The sequence below is a fragment of the Carcharodon carcharias genome, chromosome 4 (genome assembly GCF_017639515.1).
Source record: "Carcharodon carcharias isolate sCarCar2 chromosome 4, sCarCar2.pri, whole genome shotgun sequence".
Classification (NCBI taxonomy): domain Eukaryota; kingdom Metazoa; phylum Chordata; class Chondrichthyes; order Lamniformes; family Lamnidae; genus Carcharodon; species Carcharodon carcharias.
In genome coordinates, this window is record NC_054470.1 from 114093737 (window position 1) to 114116833 (window position 23097).

General features: G+C 41.8%; 1 protein-coding gene across 2 annotated transcripts in view; it reads right to left on the reverse strand.

Moving 5' to 3' along the window:
- tjp2a (tight junction protein 2a (zona occludens 2)) overlaps positions 1 to 23097 on the reverse strand; it is a 125638-nt gene that overhangs the window by 97864 nt on the left and 4677 nt on the right. Inside the window, exon 1 of one of the 2 annotated variants that reach the window (XM_041186451.1) lies at positions 7477 to 7524. The exons of the other annotated variant lie outside the window; for it this stretch is intronic. Within the exon in view, the coding sequence (XP_041042385.1) occupies positions 7477 to 7500 (24 nt within the window). The 5' untranslated portion in view covers positions 7501 to 7524. Of the gene's footprint in view, positions 1 to 7476; positions 7525 to 23097 lie in introns of those variants that run through there. 2 annotated transcript variants of the gene reach the window in all.

Below are 23097 nucleotides of genomic sequence, written 5' to 3' on the forward strand. Positions count from 1 at the left end.
TTGGATGGACTTCATATTGAGATGCAATGCTGCGCTGTAGCAATCACCTTACAGCTAGTCAGTGCTAGCCCAGAGAATCATCCATTTCTAGAAATCACCAAGCTAGATTATGTAAGCTTTAATACACTGCTGCCCTACATGTAGCTCAAATCCTGCCAGTCGCAATTGTACTGGAAAGGCAAAACAGCCCATTCAGGACACAAGTCAGTTGCAAGCAGAACCTTGGCCACAACACTGAATTTAGGACATTTTACACTGTACATACTAAGTAGGGGCTACGCTGTAGAAGGATGGAAAAAAATAATGCTAATCTCATCCAATGTTAAAAATGAATGGTAGATACACTTTCTACTAGTCGTTCAATTTAAAATGGAACTTGCATTTTTTTTTAAATACACAGTAATTACAAAAAAAAATCTCAACAGTTTTACAATGAGTGGATTAAGTGTGTGAACTAGAGGAATGAGCCAGGGTTCCACATTAACTATTCACTACCCACTTGGTCAATTCAGGCTTGCAACCATTTAGGGCTGGCTTTTTTCAGTTCAAAATTAACTCTCACTGAAATTCTATTGAACAAGAACAATTTTCATTATTTAATTTTGTGAAGTGGCCAGGTTCAAAAACTGGTCTTAAAAAAAATCATGCAAGCTACCACAGCAGATCAGAAGGTATGCTCCTGACAAATATGATTCAAGGGTATCGACTGTATTCCCTCCAGTGAGGTTTGGAGGGTCCAGGACAAAGGGCCTCAAACATTAAAATTAGAGCCAGGCTGTTCATGGGCGATATCAGGAAGCCCTTCTTCACAAAGGGCAAGGGAAGCCAAACTCTTACCCTCTCTAAGAGCTGTTGTCAAGGCTATGGGATCCAGCTGAAAATTTCAGCTGAGATTGATAAATTTTTGTTAAGGAATGGAATTAAGGATAGATACAGAACCAAGGCAGGTTCATGGAATTAAAAAAAGGTACAGAATGCTATGGTCTAGTTTAAAAGTGGGAAACAGGCTGGAGTGGTGAACTCGCTCCCTCCTGTGCCTACTTACGTATATAAAATATGCTGGGCCACATTTGATTAAATTGATCACAAACTCTCACATGTTTCCAACTTTTCTTTCAGCCACCCCTACAAACAAATAATCTTTGTGTTTCTGCACAATTTATACATTAACATGCTGCGTCTGTCCCAAGTTGGCCAGACTTAATTGAACATTCTGGAAAGCATGAGCTACCAGAATTTAAGACAAAACAGGTAACTCAAAAAGGATTGTCAAAACCAGAAAACACAAGTTGAACAATGCATCATGTGCTGAAATTTAAGTAGCTTTAGGTTTTCATTGGTTGGGGTTTTAAAGAGAGAGAGAGAGCCAGAGAGAGAGAGTCGTGCGGAGTACACAGACATTACCAAAACAAAAAAAAAACTCACTGCACATTTGTAACGTGATGCACAAGTCTCATTCTCTTGGGTTTACAAATCATAAAGAGTTTTGGCTAACTTAAAAATTGATATTAAATCTGCAATCACATTCAGAAAAGGGAGAATGATCAAAGTAAAATAGTCACAACAGCAGTGAACTGTAATTTATATTGAAAAGCAGGATTAGGCTGGGTGGCTAGTTTTTTGGTTGGTGCAGACACTATGGGCCAATGGCCTCTTTCTGTGCCATACATTTGGATTTTCCAATCCCACCCGCTACGGATAATATAATAAAAAATAATCACGCCTGGCCCAGCATGTTCTACATTTACACAGGGAGGAGGCCATTCAACTAGATCACAGCTGACCCGCATCTCAACTCTGTCTCCCCGCCCTGGTTCTGTAACTCAGTGTCCTGACACAAAAAAAACCTATCAATCTCGCTTTTAAATTGGGCCCCAGGCTCAGCAGCTTTGTAAAATACATATATGTAGAGATCAAGTAAAGTGATTCACTTCAAATTGTAACAAAAGCAGTCTCATGTAAATCCACGGTTATATTGTGAAAAGCAGCTCCCTCTTTAAAAACGGGGAAAATAAGCATCTTGGGAGAGTACACACATCATACTAATGCTTCATCGCATAATCCATATTAGATTATGAATCTTTTTTTATGAGTCATAATCATTCAAAAAGGAAAAACAAAAAACAGGACCTCATATTCTTGAAAGGTGACCCAAAACTTGCATGAACTAATAATGACACTAATCTTCCCACCCAAGCACATTTGGAGCCCATTAAAATTGCTATGGTAGGGTGTGTTTCTGGGCCTCAAGTGCCAGAGATGAACCATTCCCCCAGCCATGAGTAAACATTGCCAATAATAAAGCAACATGTTTCACCTCAAGTGCTGAACTCAAATGTTAATTAAACGGTTACATCTTTTCCAATTAGAATAGGAGTTATTTCAATCTTCCAAGTGTCTGCCGAATAGATGTCCAAGTGAGTAAAACGTGGTAGCAAGAGTAGCTCATGGTGAATCGAGCAGTGTTTTTGGTTTTTGTGTCATGGTGACAGTGTCACACAGGAGGTCAACTAACTGTCAGGAAAGACTTGGCAAGAACGCCATTTAGAAAGTACACAGATAGGCTTCAGCTGGAGTATTGCATCCAATCCTGGGCACAACACATCAGGATGGGTGTCCAGACCGAGTGGAGAGGAGATTTGCTAGAATTACATTGAGTTTACAGAACAGAAACAGGCCATTTGGTCTAACTGGCCTATAATTGGCACCATGGATGAGGGAACTCAGTTACGTGGAGAGGTAGGAGAAGCTGGGATCATTCCCCTTAGAGCAGAGAAGATTAAGGGGAAATTTGATAGAGGTGTTCAAAATCACATAGGATTTAGATAAGAGTAAATAGGAAGAATCTGTTTCCAGCTTCAGTACCCAGAGGGCACAGATTTAAGATTAATTATCAAAAAGAACCAGAGCAGAGACTAGGAGAAAATGTACTTACGCAGCAGGTTATGGTCTGGAACCCACTGACTGGAAAAGGTGGTGAGAGCAAGTTCAACATTAACTTTCAAAAAGGGAGTTACACATGGGGAAGGTCAGGGCTACTGGGACTAATTGGATAGCTCTTTCAAAGAGCCAGCACATACACAATGGGCCGAGTGGCTTCTTTCTGCCTCATATCATTCTATGATTCTAGCAGGGAAATTTTTTTTAAATGTATTGTCCAGTTGCAGACAGGGCAACCTGGCAAAAACTGTACCCATCTCCAACAGTAAACTGCACTCTAGTTGCTACAGATCACTCACTATAATCAATTGCCTTTGAAGCATGAGCTAATGCCAAAACAAAAAAAAACTACTGTAACTAAACAACCCACTGAAAACATGTTGAAACAGTTCCTGTAGTTTACTCCACCCAAGAGTTTTAAAGTAAACAATAATAATTTTTAAAGAGTAATTAAGGCTTGCAAGCTGGTACCACCTTGCTGGATTTGGCTAGCTTTTCTGCAGCAAGTGCACTCCAACAACAACACCTCCCCCACACCCCCACACGGGTGGAGACCCCATGGTTAATCTTAAAGTTACAGATGTCCATCAAAACCAAATGGAAAGCAGTCTTGTAATAAGCCACTGTACAAAGACATCAGAATGAACCTCATTCGAGAACACAAGTGAGCCTTCCAAATGAGGTTGGACAAAGCAGTTCAGTTTTCTGAAGACCAATGTTTGTCACAGAATGAGGAGCAGATAGCCAAAGCACTCTGGAATCCTACTTGATTCACCGATTTTAAAAAAATATGGCTATTACAAAGAAGTTTTGCAGTTAATTTTACATTCTTCACATAACGTTGACATATTTTACTTTAGGTAAAAAAAAATTAAAGCATAGTCAGCAAGATTCCAGAGAGTAAAAAAGCAGCCTCAAACCCCACCTCAGTTGTTCTACAATCTCTAGTACATTACTCCCAAATAGATCACACCCAAGGAGGATTCAATGGATTATTGCACATACAGACTAACTTGAAGTTAAACAAGATCGCAATATGCCCCTGTCATATTTGATTAGAGATGCTAATACGTTTACATTGATAATTTGAAAGAAATTGCATTGGTATAGCACCTGTCATCACCTCAGGATGCCTCAAAGCATCTTGCAGCCAATGAGGTACTTCTGAAGCGTAGTCACTGTTGTAACATTGGAAACACAGCCACCAATTTTTGCACAGCAAGCTCCCACAAGGAGCAATGCAGTAATGGGCCAGATAATCCAGTCTTAAAGCAATGTTGGTCGAGGGATAAACATTAGTCAGAAACTTAGCATTTAAAGTTGCAACATGAACAGGAAAGAGGCAGCGTTTGATAAGAATGTTCTGTATTCATTTTATCTCCGTCCTCCCCCAGTTAATGTGAAGGTCACCAGGTTAAACTGGAGAAACTACACAGGGGCAAACACAGGAAATCATGGGTTCCAGGCTAGCAGATCCTTTTAAACCAATAACTTCAGTATCCCTTGCAAAACTCCCAAATATGTGGAAAACACAGCACTGCACGCTGACAACACTCAGTTGACAAGCTGTCAGGTATGACTGACACCAAGTACAAGTAGGTTTCTCTAAATGAAAATCAAAACATTTCACCCACCTACTACTGATTTTTAGCAGGTCTTGCTGTGCAGTGGGTAGCATCCCTGCCTCTGAAGCAGAAGCTCCAGGTTCAAGTCCCACCTCAGGACTTGATGGCCAAGGAAAGTGCGCTCGTAACGTGGCCAAACAGGTCAAGTATCAACCTGCAAATCCTTCCAACACACCAACGGTAGGTGGCAAGAGTGGTAGAGATTCCCGGTCAGCCAGGTGATGGAAAGCATTTGGAGCCTCTACCATCACAATCCACAGCTCCAGACTACAACATGCATGTAAAAGTGCATGTTGCCTCAACAGCTGGGGCTCTGCAAGTGAACTGCAACAGCACTGCCACTGCAATGCTCTGGGACAGATATAATGTGCTTAAATTTCTGTGATTCTATCGCCATCTGATCAGCATAATCCTTTAAAAGGAAAACCACTAAAATAACAAGATTGAAATAGTCACCAATCTTGTGCAATCAAAAACAATGCAAGAAGCAGCAAAACTAACATTCAATTTTTTTTAATGCTAAAACAACAATGATTTTAAATGTAAAATTGTCCAACTTGTGATGAGAGAGATTCCCCATGAATTGTAAATTGCCACAAGATTCCTGGGTGGTTTGTGTTCTAATGCCATTCACCTCTTGAAAAAGCAGCCCCCATTCTCACCACAAATTAAGAAATTGCTGCATTTCTTACCCATTAAAGCTCCCACTGTAAGTCAGGGTTGTTACTCAACAGTGCAAGGATCCTTTTAATGAAAAGATGAATTTGTCCTGCAATACTGCCCAACCTCTCCTGATGAGAAAGGGAACCATTTAAACTGTGGTGTCCATTTGTACAGGCAGCAAATTGTTCTTTGGGGGTTTTTCAAACTTAAATAATCCTTTAGCTAAAAAGCAAAATACTGCAGATGCTGGAAAATTGGAAATAAAAACAGAAAATGCTGGAAAAACCTCAGGTCTGGCAGCAGCTGTGGAGACAGAAAAACAGGGTTAATGTCGAGCCCATAGGACACTTCTTCGGAGCTCCAAAGAGTCAAACGGACTCAAAATGTTAACTGTTTCAGATGCTGCCAGAACTGCTGAGTTTTTCTAGCATTTTCTGTATTTATCATTATTAAAAAAATTTAGTTTTCCTTCCTGTCTCTTTTCTCTCTCAATCTAATCTTCCTTTCCCTCATTATTTCTCCTTCTGTACCAGATTTGACAATCATTCACCAGATTTTCTGCTGTTGCTCCTTGGAATCTTTCTCAAACCTTAACAGTTAGTTGGTTAAGGAGACAGACCCGTTGGTCACTAAGGTTCCAAACACCTTCTGCCCTCTGTGTTATTACCATCTCAAACCCCCAAGACAAAATTTTAAACTGGAAGAGCAAGTGAATACATCTAACTAAATGGGGCACGCCATGAGATATCACAAGCACACAGCAATTCCTTCCAAAATAAAAAAGCCCAACTCTTCAAAAAGCCCAACTCTGTCCTCTTCAAAAAAAAACTCAGCACCAGTCTCTTTAACGAAGCTTTCAATCACTCCTGCTCATCGCCCCTTGCCCTTCAGTAGCCATTTTCCATTGCCTTCTGTAAGGCATCCTGCGATGTTTTATATTAAGGGTGCCATATTAGTGAAAAATATATCTTGCTGCACTCAAGTAAATGTGATTTTCTTCATTTTAAATTTTCCAATTGTAGAAGTATCAACACAGGTTGCTGCCTAGCCAGTTTTTCCCTCCAGTAATACTAGCTAGAGTGCTATTTGCATTCATTATTTAGACGACTTTTGGAATGGTTAAAGAGACAGAATTGCACGCTTATAGCATCTTTCACAACCTCAGGACCACCCAGAGCTTTTTATAGCCAATTGGGTGAGATTGTCCGTGAATTGTAAATCACAAGTTTCCTGGATGATTTGATTGCTCCACCGATAAGTGTAGTCACCGTTGTAATGTAGGGATACTGGGCAGCCAATTTGGGCACAGCCAAGATCCCACTTTCAGTAATGAAATAAAATGACCACATCATCTATTTTAGGGGGGATAAACATTGGCCAAGACACTCAAGCTAACACACTCGGTTCTTCTTCAAAACAACGCCCCTGGGATCATTTACATCGACCTGACAGGGCAGGCAAGGCCCTGGATTGTCACCTCATCCAAAAGACAGCAACTCCAACAATGCAGTGCTTCCTCAGTAGTGTGCTGGGGGTATCAGCCAAGATTCAATGCTCAAAGGCTACGGGGAAGGGGCGGGGGTGAAATGGGACTAATCAGAGAGCTCTTTCAAAGCGAGTCAGCACAAAAATGATGGGCTAAATAGCCTCCTTTTGCACGGGCTGATTCTATGAAGTCTCCAGAATGGAGACTTCTACCCACAACCACCCGAAAGGTGAGAGCATGCTACCCACTCAGCTACGTTCATAACAAATTTGAACATAGGTGTAAAATAGATGCTAGGCAGTAAGAAAAGGCTATCAGTACTTAATTGCATAAAATGCTACCTACCAATTCCCTTCCCCCACCAAGTGCAGAATGGTAGAGGAATTAAGCAACCTGATGCCAAGAGCAGTTTAAAAAGTTGTGTCGTTTATGTAAAATTAACAGTACCAGTTAAGGCACTAGAGAGACATAAAATAAAGCACATTCAACGTTCCAAATTCTGACAGGGGGGAAAAAAGCCTGGAATCTCTGCTATGCGCGAATAAATGAAAGATCAGCCTGAAACACTAAATAGTTAAACACGCCTTTTTCTGGTTTAGCAACACCGTGTGCAACCGGTAAAGCCCTAGAAACAACAACAAAAAAAAAGAAAAACTCCATGGAAACTGGGAGACTCAGCTGAGTGAGAAACGGAAGCTGCAGAGAAAGGACAAGAAGAATTTAAAAAATAAACCTTTTTTTCCCCACCACACAACAACTTGCCTGCTCCTGAAACCTGACAGCCATTTTAGAGATCAGCAGACAGGTTAAAAAAAACACCCCCACAGGAACTAAGGAGACACCTGGGCTTTCCCTCAGCACCTGGAGGCTGCAGCTCCACACAAAAAAAGTTTTTTAAAAACTTAGGACAAAACTTTTTCTGATGCCAAACTTTTGCATGAAGTTTAAAAACAAGCTAACCTCCAATATTTTATTGAAATAAAAAAGCTCAGGTTAAAAGTTTGCTGCTCCTGCTGCTAGTTTTTTTTTCCTCTGCTACTGTCAGTCAGCAATACCCTAGCTCCCCCCTCACTCCAGAACCAATCCTGGTGGTGAATCCACACCTTGGCTCGGCTCAGCTCAGCAGCCAGAGACAACCTGCTGAAAGATCCCCCCTTTCCACCCCTCTCCCTTTACCCAAGGCGAGCCAGTACCGGGAAGATTCAACTCTTTAAAAAAAAGGCGTCGCCTTTTTTTTTGCACATCAAAACAAAACGCGCCCGCCCGCCCGAACATTTCCCCAGCTTCTGTCAACGAGAACCAATTTATTTTGTTTTAATACAAAAAAAAGTGTTAAATTCACTTTATTGAGGACGAATTGGCTTCAAAGTTTGATTCAATGAGGATGGTCCTGACCTCAAACAAAAAAAAGTGAATCGAACTCGGATCCATCAGTTTGCATTCAGGATTCGGTTCAAAACGAAACAGAGTTGCCAACCCCTCCAGGATTGCCCTGGAGTCTCCAGGGAATTAAAAGGTTAATGCGCCGGGACGCTGCTGGCAGCAACATCCAAACAGTAAAAATAAGTTTCTCTCTCACCACCAACCACCCCGCCCCCCCCCCCATTTAAATATTTTCTTTGAACATTTTTGCATAGTTAATTTATAAAAAATAATATAATATAAAAGATAGGAGAATATTGGAGATGGGAAACTGTGCTATTCGACTGGGTGGGGCAGTTGGAGGCGAAGGTCATGTGATGAAACCTCCAGGACTGCATCCAACCAGAGTTGGTAACTACGAAGGCTGCAGGAATGCAGTGTCTTGTCTCATGTATACATCATGTTGAGGGGTGAGGGTTTAAACAATTAATCTTTCAACAATGAGTCTTTTTTTTCCTCCTGGCGCTACTGATCTGGACATATACCGTGTATTTATGCAAGCAACCAGAGCACCAAAGGAAACCATTCAGCCCATCATGCCTGTGCCAGCTCTTTGAAAGAACTATCCAATTAATCCCACTGCCCTGCATTTTTCTTTCAAAACAAAAAATGGATGCTTTTTTTAAAGTTACTGTCGAATCCACTTCCAGATCATAATTGCCAACCAAAAACAAAAACTCATCTCTCCCACTTATCCATGGCATTTTTGCTCAATATCTTGAATCTGTGTCCTCTGGCTAGCGACCCTCCTGTCTGTGGAAACAGTTTCTCCCTATATTAAAACCCTCCTAACTCGGCATCTCTGATACAGCTAGCATTTTTTTCCCTCCTAAGTGGGAATGATTTTCTCTTCCAGCAAAACCTTTTATGACACTTTGGGACCTACGCCAAAAGGAACTTTGCATTTTACAATCAGTAAAGCGATTGGTGAAAGTCTCTGTATTCAGCACCAGCACTGGTTTAAGCACCATTGTTATCTTTAAAACCCCCGAGCCTTTCACAAAGTATTAAAACATGTATCGAAGACCACTTTAAAACCAGGCGGATTCATTATAGTGGGCCATGGTTCAAGATTGAAACTGCTAATCTAATCGAATGGTTTCTCAATGGAACCAGTCGTCTGATCATCGAGATTGGATTAATTCACTAACACTACTTGCACGATTAAAAAAGGGTTTGTGTTCATGGCAACTGGCACATTTGATGACAGAATTCTGTATATAAGATTAATACTCGGAGTGCTTACAGCACAGGAGACGACCATTCAGCCCGTCGTATCTGTGCTGGCTCTCTGAAGGAGCAATCACTTAGTGTCCGCCCATGTCACCATATCACCTATAACATCATTATTCTCTGCACTGCATCTTGGAAAACATTAGTCAAATACAATTTCCAAAAGTGGAGGTGGAATAGAACTCAATTTAAAAATGTGAGACTGGTCACATCTCAAGGAGCAACTACTCCAAATAAGGACTTCAAGTAAATAACATTACCCTTTGGGAGGTAGGTTTTAAGGAGCATCTTAAAAGGGAGGGGGAGAGAGAGAGAGAGAGGAGGAGGAGTGATTTAGGGAGAGAATTCCTTTCTCCCTCATGTATTTATCTTAGTTTCCCCTTAAATACATTTATTCTATTCACCTCAATCACTCAGTGATAGAGTTCTACATTCTCACCACTCTGGGCAAAGAACTTTCTCCTGAATTCCCAACTGGATTCATTGGTAATTATTTTATACTGACAGTCTCTAGTTTTGCTCAATGACCAACTTAATCATTTATACTGAAAACTCTTATTGGGATAAGCATATGCCTTAGGTCTATTATTCATGGGTTTAGGTAACCATCCTTTCTGTCAATTAAGTATATTTAAATACTATTAGTTCTAAACCAAACTATTTTAAATGTTGCTACATAACTCATGATGCCCCCTCTAATATGTTATAAAAAAAATTGAAACGTACTTGAGAATGCTACTTTTCATCTTCCAAGCTATACACAGAAACACATTTCCCATCTCCGGCACACGCACTTCTCCAACACAAATTCTTTTGTATTGAATTCTGTGGGAAGTGGAGACTGAAAAGAGGTTTTGTCCACATAGTACTCGCCTCTCCGCTTTAATTGTGTTTCCAGTTTTATTCCCATCACAAGCATGGTAGAAGCTGGTGATAAAAATTCTTTGGCAGAAGTGTTGCCAGGTTTTCAAAGAGACTAAAACACTGAAGAAATTCAGTTTTTTTTTTAAAAAAGGCTTTTATTCACATCACAATGCTGTGTTTCTCTCCTGAACGTACTGCAAGTACTGGGAACAGTGTTGGGCAAGAGTGCCAGTAACAACTTGTTTTAAGACTTTAATTTGTACTCTTTGGGTTATATAAATACCAAATCTTAGCTCAAATTTAATTATAGTGTCATATTGACTAGAAAAATAAACATTAAATTCTGGAAATCAAGTTTAAAAAGAAAACAGAAAATGTTGTTCTCACACAGCATCTATTAAGGCAGCAAATGAATTATAACATCTTGCTCTAGACCCTCCATCAACTTCTAATGAGGGACACACAAACAAAAGTGTCATAATTTTCTACAGCAGTATGTTTCCAATCCAACAGAGGACATGTACTTTTGGATTTGATTCTGTGGAATGAGTTGGCCCAAGTGGATCAAATATCAATGAGAGAGCCTCTAGGGGACAGTGAGCATTGTATCATAATGTTTAGGTTAATCATGGAAAAGGACAGAGAACAATCCAGAGCAGGGATAATTAATTGGGGGAAAGCCAACTTCAATAGGATGAGAATGCATCTCAGTCGAGTGAGTTGGAATCTAATGTTGGCAGCAAAGACGGTGGCTGAACAATGGGCCATTTTCAAAGATAAAATATTGCAGGCAATGTCAAAGTATATTCCCTTGACGGGGAAAGGTAGGACAAATAAATCCAGAAAGCCCTGGATGATGAGCGAGAGCAAGGTGAATAGGAAGAAGTGCACATACGACAGATGTCAGGTAGAAAACACAGGAGAATTAGGCTAAATGTAGAAGGACCAGAGGGGAAGTGAAGAACCTAATAAGAAAAGCAAGGAGAAAACATGAAGAAAGGCTGGCAGCGAACATAAAGGGAATCCCAAGGTCTTCAATAAGCAAGTAAATAATAAGAAAGGTAGTAAAATAAAGAGTAGGGTGATTAGGGACAAAAAAAAAGGGGGGGTACTTGCATGCGGAGGCTGGAGAAAAAGCAGAGGTATTAATTGAGTACTTCTGTCTTTACAAAGGAAGAACTCGCTACCCATGCTGAGGTGAGGGAGATGGTAACTAGTACACCAGAAGAACTTACAATCGAGAGGAAGGAGATGTTAGAAAGGCTATCTTTACTTAAAATAGATAAGGCACCAGGACCGGATGAGCTGCATCCAAGGGTACTGAGGGAAGTGAGAGTGGAAATTACAGAGGTACTGCTGATAATCTTTCAGTCTTCCTTAGACACAGGGGAGCTGCCAGAGGACTAGAGAACTGCAAATGTTACACCCTTGTTCAAGAAGGGATGCAAGGATAAAGCTGGCAACTACAGGCCAGTCAGTTTGACCTCAGTGGTATGGAAACTTCTGGAAACTATAGTACAGGAAAAAATCAATAATCACCTAGACAAGTGCAGGATATGCAAGGAAAGCCAGCATGGATTCATCAAGGGAAAATCATGTTTAACTAACTTGGAGTTTTCTGAGGAGCTAACAGAGAAGGTTGATAAAGAAAACGCTGTTGATGTGGTGTATATGGATTTTCAAAAGGCGTTTGATACAGTGCGACACAGACTTGAGCCAAATTCTAGCTCATGGAATAAAAGGGAAAAATAGGCACTTGGATAAGAAATTGGCCCAAGTGGCAGGAAACAGAGTAATGATAAATGGTTGTTTTTCAGATTGGAGGAAAGTTTGTAGTGGGATTCCTCAGGGGTCAGTGTTGGGACCCTTGGTCTTCCAGATATATATTAATGACCTGTGGTGTGCAGAACATGATTTCAAAATTTGAAGATGATATGAAGATTGGAAAATGATGCCAATTGTGATGGGGGTAGCTTGAACTTCAAAAGGACATAGACATGTTGGTGAATTGGGCAGACAAGTGGCGGATGAAGTTCAATGCAGGGATGTGAGGTGATTCATTTTGGCAGGAAAGATATGGTGAGACAGTATAAAATAAAGGGAGAGCCTCTAAAGGAGGTGCAGGAACAGAGGGACCTCGGTGTATATGTACATAGGTCATTGAAGATGGCAGAGCATGTTGAGAGAGCAGTTAATAAAGCAAATAGTATCTTAGACTTTATTAATAAGGACATTGAGTACAAGAGTAAGGAGATCATGTTGAACTTGTATAAGACGGTAGTTAGGTCTCAACTGGTGTACTCCATCCAGTTCCAGGCGCTATACTTGAGGAAGGATGTGAAGGCATTGGAGAGGGTACAGAGGAGATTCACAAGAATGATTCCTGGGATGAAGAACTGTAGCTATGAGGATAGATTGGAGATGTTAGGGCTGTTTTCCTTGGAGAAAAGAAGGCTGAGGAGGCTTGATAGGGGTATTCATGATCCTGAGGGGTATGGACAGGGTAAATAGTGAGAAACTGTTCCCTCTCAAGAGAACATCAAGAACTAGAGGGCACAGATTCAAAATAATTGGCAAAATGAGTAAATGCAATGTGAGGAAAAGTTTTTTTTCACCCAGAGGGTGGTTGGAGTCAAACATACGAATTAGGCCACTTGGCCCCTCTACCCTGCTCTGCCATTCAATAAGATCATGGCTAATCTGAATGTAACCTTAACCACACATTCCTGCCTACTCCCAAAAATCTTTCACCTCCCATTAATCAAGAATCTACCTAGCTCTGCTTTAAAAATATTCAAGGACTCTGCTTCCACCACCATTTGAGGAAGAGGTTTCCAAAGACTCACAACCCTCAGAAAAAAAATTCTCCTCAGTCTTAAGTGAGCGACCCCTTATTTTAAAAAGTGACCCTCTAGTTCTAGATTCTCCCACAAGAGGAAACATCCTCTCCACATCCACCCTGTCAAGACCCCTCAGGATCCTAAAGGTTTCAAATAAATCACCTCTTGTTCTTCTAAATTCCAGTGGATACAAGCCTAACCTGTCGAGCCTTTCCTCATAAGACAACCCACCCATTCCTGGTATTATTCTAGTAAACCTTCTCTGAACTGCTTCTAGTGTATTTATATTTTTCTTTAAATAAGGAGACCAGTACTGCACACAATACTCCAGATGGTGGTCTCGCCAATGTCCTGTACAACTGAAGCATAACCTTTTGTATTCAATTCCCCTCACAATAAATGATAACATTCTGTCAGCTTTCCTAATTATCTGCTGTACCTGCATACTAAACTTTTGAGATTCATGCACTCAGGACACCCAGATCCCTCTGAATCTCAGAGCTCCTCAATCTCTCACCATTTACTGACTAAGCATCTTTCGTATTCTTCCTGCCAAAATGAACAATTTCACATTTGCCCACATTATACTCCATTTGCCAGATCTTTGCCTACTCACTTAACCGATGTCACTTTGTGACCTCCTTACAACTTACTTTCCTTCCTATCTTTGTGTCATCAGCAAATTTAGCAACCATTCCTTCGGTCCTAAGTCATTTATATAAAAATTGTAAACAATTGAGGTCCCAGCGCTGATCCCTGCGGCACATCACTAGTCAGGTCCTGCCAACCAGAAAGAGACTCACTTATGCCAAATCTCTGCTTCCTGTTAGTTAGCCAATGTTACCCCCTACACCACGAGCTATTATTTTCTGCAATAACCTTCGATATGGCACTTTATCAAATGCCTTCTGGAACAATCTTTCTGAAAAGGTGGTGGAGACAGGTTCGATCGAGGTATTCAAAAGAGAATTGGATTGCTACCTGAAAAGGCAGAATGTGCAAGGTTAGGGGGATGGGGCAAGGGAATGGGACTAGGTAGAATGCTCCTTCAGATAGCCAATGCAGACTTGATGGGCTGAATGGCCTTCTGCACTGTAAAGATACTGTGATACTATAATCCATAGTTGTATTTTAACTAATCTCCATCAAGAATTATACCCAATACAAATAGAATGTGAAGTCCTTCTCTCTAAAGCAAAACAGGAGGTTCATGTGTCAGTGGACGTACATGTATATTCAGGTGTGGTTCAGCGGGTATCTCACCCGAGTTACAAAGGTTGTGGGTTTAAGTCCCAACATAGAGGTCTCAGCACAGATAGAGGCTGACACTCCCAGTGCAGGACTGAGGGAATCTCAATTAACATTTCAGGAATCTTTCTTTACCAAATATGCAGCTCCAGAGAGTTGTCTTGACACTAAAATTAAAAATAGGTACATATGAAAATGTCAAACCAGCTAGTTCATCTAGCCTGCCCCAGACAGTGGGATGCCTTATACATCACAATTCAGTAACTACCTCCCCACCAGGAACCATGAAACCTCAAAAATGCCACTTCACTGTCCAACAGCAACCCCCAACCCCATTCCTCTGGTAATCGGAACTAGTCCAGGAGACCACAGAGACCTTGACTTTGGATTACATAGCACCTGCTTTTTTTTTTAAAAAAAGCTGATCTCTGGCCCAGTCAGGAACCAGTGCCTCTACAGAAGCACATTGGGATGTTTTAGTGTCAGACAGAGTAACATAAGGAAATATTAGGACAGGTGACTAACAGCTTTGTCAAAGAGGTAGGTTTTGAGGGGCATCTTAAAAAAGGGAAGCAGAGGGGTCTAGAATTGTAGAGCTTAGGGCTAAACCAGCTGAAAGCACAGTCACCAATGATAGAGCGATTAATACTGGGGATGCTCAAGAGGGTAGAATTGGAAGAGAGCAGAGATCTTGGAGGGTTGTAGGGCTGGAGAAAGCTAGTGATAAGGGGCGGGGGGAGGTTGGGGGGAGGTCCATAGAAAGATTGGAAAACAGGGCCACAATTTTAAAGTAGAGGTGATCAAAGTAAATGGACCCAATTGTTTAAGGCTAAGTCTAAATAATTTTGGGGCTTTAACTTGGGGGTAAAACAAACCACAATCTTGTACTGTCCTTCGAACACTTTCCAAGGCCCCAGTGTCACTCACCAGGTAAGGAGGCCATAACCAGGCACAATATTCTAAATAAGGCCTAACCAAAGTTAGATGTCCCAAAATGATAGGTTTCAAAATACATAGGACAGTCCTGTGAATGCAACACCATATTGGTTTTAGTTATATTCCCTTCATGGCATTAGTCATGAAACTTGAGACCTATGATCAATATAATTCCTACTTCACAGCTTTTGGTTCTATTCCCTGCAAGGTGATTGTATTCTTGGCGTCAGCTTTGTCTTAGTGGGTTTTACATTGGCCCAGAGCCAGAAGGTTGTGGGTTCAAGTGCCACTGGAGAGACCCAAGCACAAAATCTAGAGAGACACTTCCAGCTGAAGACTTCGCTGTGCACAAATTGGCGACTACATTTACAACACAAAGTGACCACACTTTAAAACATACTTCAGGGAGGTGATGGCATGGTGGTATTGTCGCTGAACTAGTAATCCAGAGACCCAGGGTAATGCTCTGTGGACCCAGGTTCAAATCCCACCACAGCAGATGAATTTTAATTCAATAAAAATTTGTCACTTGACCATTGTCAATTGTTGTAAAAACCCACCTGGTTCACTAATGTCCTTTAGGGAAGGAAATCTACCATCCTTATCTGGTCTAGCCTACATGTGACTCCAGACCCACAACAACATTGTTGACTCTTAATTGCCCTCTCAAATGACCTAGCAAGCCACTCCATTGTATCAAACCACTGCAAAATCTCAGTGTGCCGGTTGGTCCATCTACTTCCATCGACTTAGGCAACGGAAATGACAACAACAAACTCAGCCGTCGACCCTGCAAAGTGCCCCTTACTAACATCTGGGGGCTAGTGCCAAAATTGGGAGAGCTGTCTCAGACTAGTCAAGCAACAGCCTGACAGTCATCATCACAGAATCATATCTTACAGATATGTCTGTAATGTCCAACAGTGGTGGCAGTGGTGTACAGTAGTGAGGGATTTGCCCTAGGAGTCCTCAACATCGACTCTGGATGCCATGAAGTGACAAACCTGGTTCAATGAAGAGCACAGGAGGGCATGCCAGGAGCAGCACCAGGCATACATAGAAATGAAGTGTCAACCTGGTCAACACAAGACTATTTGCGTGCCAAACAGCAAGTGATAGAAAGAGCTAAGTGATCCCACAACCAACAGATCAGATCTAAGCTCTGCAGTCATGAATGATGATGGACAATCAAACAACTCACTGGAGGAGGCTGCTCCACAAATATCCCCATTCTCAACAATGATGGAGACCAGCACATCAGTGCGGATGATAAAAGATGCTAAAGCATCTGCTACAATCTTCAGCTAGAAGTGCTGAGTGGATGATCCATCTCGGCCTCCTCCGGAGGTCCCCAGCATCACAGATGCCAGTCTTCAGCCAATTCAATTCAATCCACGTGATATCAAGAAATGGGTAAAGGCACTGGATACTGAAAAGGCTATGGGCCCTGACAACATTCCAGCAATAATACTGAAGGCTTGCGCTCCAGAATTTGCCATGCCCCTAGCCAAGCTGTTCCAATACAGCTACAACACAGGCACCTACCTGGCTATGTGGAAAATTGCTCAGGTTATGTCCTGTACACAAAATGCAGGACAAATCCAACCCAGCCAATTACCACCTCATCACTCTACTCTCGATCATCAATAAAGTAATGGAAGGGTTCATAAACAGTGCTATCAAGCGGCACTTGCTTAGCAATAACCTGCTCTCTGATGACCAGTTTGGGTTCCACCAGAGCCACTCAGCTCCTGACCTCATCACAGCCTTGGTTCAAACACTGACAAAAGAGCTGAGCTCCCGAGGTGAGGAGAGAGTGACTGCCCTTAACATCAAGGCCGCATTTGACCAAGTGTGGCATCAAGAAGCCCTAGCAAAACTGGAGCCAATGGGAATCAGGGGAAAAATGTTCCACTGGTTGGAGTCATACCTAGCAAAGATGACTGTGGTTATTGGAGGTCAGTCCAGGACATCACTGCAGCAGTTCTTCAGAGCTGTGTCCTAGGCCCAACCATCTTCAGCTGCTTCATCAATAACCTTCCTTCCATCATAAGGTCAGAAGTGGGGATGTTCGCTGATGATTGCACAATGTTCAGCACCGTTCGTGATCCTCAGGTACGAAGCAGTCCATGTCCAAATGCAGCAAAACCTGGACAATATCCAGGCTTGGGCTGACAAGTGGCAAGTAACATTCACGCCACACAAGTACCAGGCAATGGCCATCTCCAACAAGAGAGAATCTAACCATCGCCCCTTGACATTCAATGGCATTACCATCACTGAATCCCCCACTATCAACATCCTGGGGTTACCATTGACCAGAAATTGAACCGGACTAGCCATATAAATACTGTGGCTACAAGAGCAGGTCAGAGACTAGGAATCCTGTGACAAGTAACTCAACTCCCGACTCCCCAAAGCCCGTCCACCATCTACAAGGCACAAGTCGGGCGTGTGATGGAATACTCTCCACTTGCCTGAATGAGTGCAGCTTCAACAACATTCAAGCTTGACACCATCCAGGACAAAGCAGGCCGCTTGATTGGCACCACATCCACAAACATTCACTCCCCCCCCACCACCGACACACAGCAAGAGCAGTGTAAGAGCAGTATGTACCATCTACAAGATGCACTGCAGGAATTCGCCAAGGGTCCTTCCAAACCCATGGCCGCTACCATTCAGAAGGCCAAGGGCAGCAGATGCATGGGAACACCACCACCTGCAAATTCCCCTCCAAGTCACTCACCACCCTGACATGGAAATATATTGCTGTTCCTTCACTGTCACTGGGTCAAAATCCTGGAACTCCCTAACAGCACTGTGGAAGCACCTACACCACATGGACAGCAGTGGCTCAAGAAGGCAGCTCACCACCACCTTCTCAAGGGCAACTAGGGGTGGGCAATAAATCCTGGCCCAGCCAGCGAAGCCCACATCCTGTGAATGAATTTTTTTAAAAAAAAAAGCACTTTGGAAAATTCAGAGGTGGTGATAGGCACCATGTAAATGAAAGTATTCATTTTAGCATTGGTTTTGCCCACAACATAACAATGCAGTTCTCCAAATTGTCAGTTGCCAAACATGCGTCCATATCCACCAGACATTACATTCTTCCAAGCTTCTAAACTTGCACAATTAACTGTGCATCATCCATAAACTTGTGGGTTATTTGCACCTGCTTGCATTTATATAGCACCTTTCACAACCTCAGGACACTCCCTACAACCAATGAAATACTTGTAAGCGGTGTTGCAGTATAAAGCGTCAATGTTAAATATGTAAATAGAGTCTATGTCAGTGATGTATGATCACATGACAGTACGCTGAGAGATAGTTCTATGTAGAGCCTTGTGCTAAGCTGTATATAGTTAGTATAATGTTCAATAAAAAGGCTTAAGTTTACCAACAGCCTTGCTTCCAGCATTATCTATAAATGCAGACCATGAACAACCTCATCTAGGACCCATTGATGATAACAGAGTGTAGCTGTTGCAATGTTGGGAAGCTGGAAGCCAATTTTCCACTCAAGATCCCACAAGCAGTAATATAATCATCTGTTAGTGAGATATTGGTTGAGGTATAAATATTGGCCTGAAGTGTCTGGCAAGAAAGCCTTTGCTCTTTTTCAAAAAAATCGTGCCATGGATCTTTTAGATCCACCTGATGAGCTCTTGATTTAACATCTCATCCAACGAACCATACCATTGACAGTGTAGCACTCCCTCTGTATTGGCGGTATCAGTCTAGATTTTGGATGGGGATTTGAACGCACAACCTTTTTACTTAGGAGAGAAAGTCACCCACAGCTGACCGCAAATAGTCCTAATTGAGTATTCATTACTACAGTGTCACTTTCTGCACGTCAATAAAACCAAAATTTTAAAAATTTCTAGAAGTAGGAACAGGAAATAACAACATGACAGCATAGAGTTTGAAAATGGCTTCAATCTCCAAGAGGAAGGCAATTTAATATTCCAGGGACAGCTTATGCCAAACACATTGGCGGAAAATATTCCCAAATTTATAATACTTTTTGAAAATAAAATTTTCCAACCAATTTTTCAAAATTTTGCACATAAATTTGTAAATAAATGATCACCACGAGAGTTAAGGCAGTTGCCAAGGTAAACCATTTTATTTCTCTAGATTTTGAGATTCTACTGAAGCACAAATTCCTTTCAAACAATGCACTTCTGGTAAAGTCGTAATCTGATTGTGCGATAAGCACACAGAAGTAAACCTTTGTATATTAACTGAGGTACACAGCAAACTAAACTGGAATTTACAGAATTTTATCACTCTCAGTTAGAAGAGGGCATTGTCTCTTGGACACAACACGAAAATGTCAACATCACTTCGTGAGATTGTACAATAATTTTCTGTGGCTATGGTTTTAATGGCCCATGTTTCATTTGTGCCACACTTTAGAAATGACAACAGGCTTTGGAGAGCATAGAGAGAGAGAGAGAGAGAGTTACTGAAATGGTTCCAGGAGATGAGGAACTTCAGTTACATGGAGAGATTGGAGAAGCTGGGATTATTCTTATGAGAGTGGAGAAAGCCAAGAGCAGTTGGGTAGGTGCTCCAGGTCGTGAAAGGTTTAAATTGAGAACATTTTGCTCTATGGTTGAAGGGTCAATAACCAGATGGCACAGATTTGAAGTGATTAGAAGAATCAGAAGTGGGAGAGGAAATTAAAGACTTGAAAATAAAAACATAAGTCGTCAGGGTTTGGAATCGGATGGATGATGGATACAGATTCAGCTGTAGCCTTCAAAAGGGAATAAGATAAATACATGAACGAGGAAAGAAAATACACAGGGATATGGGGAAGGAGCCGGGGAGTAGAGTGTTCCTCAAAAGAGCTGGCGCAGACTCAGAGAGCCAAATGGCCTCCTTCTGTGTTGTGCTATTTTACAAACACTCATCTAAAAGCAGAAAAATTAAGACATCTGATGATACAAACAGATATTGAAGGGTGGTGATGGTGCTGAAGAGCAAAAAGACACCGACAAAAATAAAGGGTCTTAAGTCTAGCAAAATTCTACGACAACTTACATTTATATAGAGCCTTCAACCTAGTACTTGGACTTGGGAGTCCTAGTCCAGGATTCTCTTAAGGTTAACTTGCAGGTTGAGTCGGTAGTTAGGAAGGCAAATGCAATGTCAGCATTTATTTCGAGAGGACTAGAATATAAAAGCAGGGATGTGCTGCTGAGGCTTTATAAGGCTCTGGTCAGACCACATTTAGAATATTGTGAGCAATTTTGGGCCCCGTATCTCAGGAAAGATGTTATGGCCTTGGAGAGGGTCCAGAGGAGATTCACGAGAACAATCCCAGGAATGAAAAGCTTAACATATGAGGAACGTTTGAGGATTCTGGGTCTATACTCGATGGAGTTTAGAAGGATGAGGAGGGATCTGATTAAAACTTACAGAATACTGAAAGGCCTGGATACAGTGGACGTGGGGAAGATGTTTCCATTAGTAGGAGAGACTAGGACCCGAGGGCACAGCTTCAGAGTAAAGGGAAGACCTTTTAGAACAGAGATGAGGAGAAACTTCTTTAGCCAGAGAGTGGTGAATCTATGGAATTCATTGCTACAGAAGGCTGTGGAAGCCAGGTCATTGAGTGCATTTAAGATCGAGATAGATAGGTTCTTGATCGGTAAGGGGATCAAAGGTTACGGGGAGAAGGTGGGAGAATGGGGTCGAGAAACTTATCAGCCATGATTGAACGGTGGAGCAGACTTGATGGGCCGAATGGCCTAATTTCTGCTCTTATGTCTTATGGTCTAAAGCGTCCCAAGGCTTTTCACAGGAGCAATTATCAAACAAAACTTTTTTAAAACTATGTTGCAGAAGCTTGGGGGTGGGGAGGTGGGGGATCAGCTGTTACCATGCTTGTTGGTTTTGTTAGCTCCTGTGGAGATTGGTCTGAATGTTCAGCTCCACAAACCAGGAGTGGGCAGAGAGTGATGTACTTGGGTTTTGGGCGCGTTAACCTAGTTCTTGATTCGATTTTCCCTGGCAGCACCAATCTTGCGATTACAGTTTTCCCCTTGAGGTACTTTCCACATTCTGGAAATATCTTTGATCTGCAATTCAAATGCCTGAACATTTGATCATGCCCTGAATATCTGATATGCCCAGACATTTGGTAACTATTAAAAATACAAGATCCGAATCCCATGAAAAGCTGCAAGAGTATTCCACAGCATAACCCTGGGAAAACGGAATGATACTGTTTCTCATGTTGGAGCTCAAAAAAAAATGATTTTGCTTCATGGATTCCCATGGGGGGGTGTTCAATTCACAAAGAGAAAAAGACTCGCATTCCTATAGCACCTTTCACGATTTCAGGACATTCCAAAGCGGTGTGCAGCCGATTGGGTACTACTTGAAATGCAGTCACTGTTGCCATGTAGGAAACATAGCAGCCAATTTACACACAGCAAGCTCTCACAAACTGCAATATGATTAATGGCCCAGATAATCCATTTCTTCAGTGATGTTAATCGAGATATAAATAATGACCATGACACAGGGGAGAACCATTGAACGAGCACCACGGGATTGTGTACACCACCCAAGAGGGCAGGTAAGGCCTGAGTTTAGCATCTCATCTGAAAAGACAACCTCCTACTCCCTCAGTACTGCACTGGGAGAGTCAGCCTACACTTAATGCTCAACCATCCAATATGTTGCCTTAAATGATGATCCTGAACTTCATTTGTGCAAACATGTGCAAGTACTAAAGGGACAATGCAGCTTGTACATCAGTGGAACAGAGTTAATACAATGGATCAAAAGAAAAATCAATGGATGCAGATTGAAGAGTGCTCATGTAGAAACTCAGACAGAAGGGCACTCAGTAAACAAAAAGACTGTTCCAAACAGATTATTGACAAAATGTCTTGTTACTGCAGCACACTATAAAAAGATCGACCATCTATGACTTTACAGCTGGTAAAAAAAAGAAAGACAAGCTTACATTTATAAAGCGCCTTTCACATCCACAGGACATTCCAAAGCACTTTACAGCCAATGAAAGTCTTGTTTCTGTTGTGCAGTGGGAAATGCAACAGTTAGTTTGTGTACAGCAAACTCCCACAAAAAACATAATGAACAGAATATGTTTTAGTGATGTTGGTTGAGGAATAAATATTGGCCAGGACACCAGGGAGAACTCCCCTGTTCTTCTTTGAAATTGTGCCATGGGATCTTTTACATCCAGTCAGTTTAATGTCTCATCTGAAAGATGGCACCTCTGACAGTGCGTCCTCCCTCAGTACTGCAACGGGGAGTGTCAGCCGAGATTTGTGTTCATCTTTCTGGATTGGGTCTTGAACACATTTTGAGTCAGACAAGAGAGTTACCAACTGAGCTGCAGCTGACATTTAAACCAGTGTGTGTTAGTGTTGTTCATTGGTCAATTCACATTTATTAGTTTCGAGCTCCTCTTGAATTTCCTAACTTTCATTCAAACATCCTGACTCCAAAGCATAAGCTGCCTGGATGAGTGCAACTCCAACAACACTCAAGAAACTCATCAGCATTCAAGGCAAAGCACCCCACTTGATCAACACCCTATCCACCACCTTAAACATTCACCCTCTCTACCATCAGCACAACAGTGCACACCATCTACAAGATGCACTGCAGCAATTCACCAAGCCTCCGTTGACGGCACCTTCCAAACCTGCAGCCTCTACTACCTAGAAGGGCAAGGACTGCAGAAGCATGGAGACACCAGCAGACAGGAAGTTTTGATACTGTTGGATCTAACTAATGACAACCATCACATGACTAAAGCATTTGTTGCCCATCCCCAATT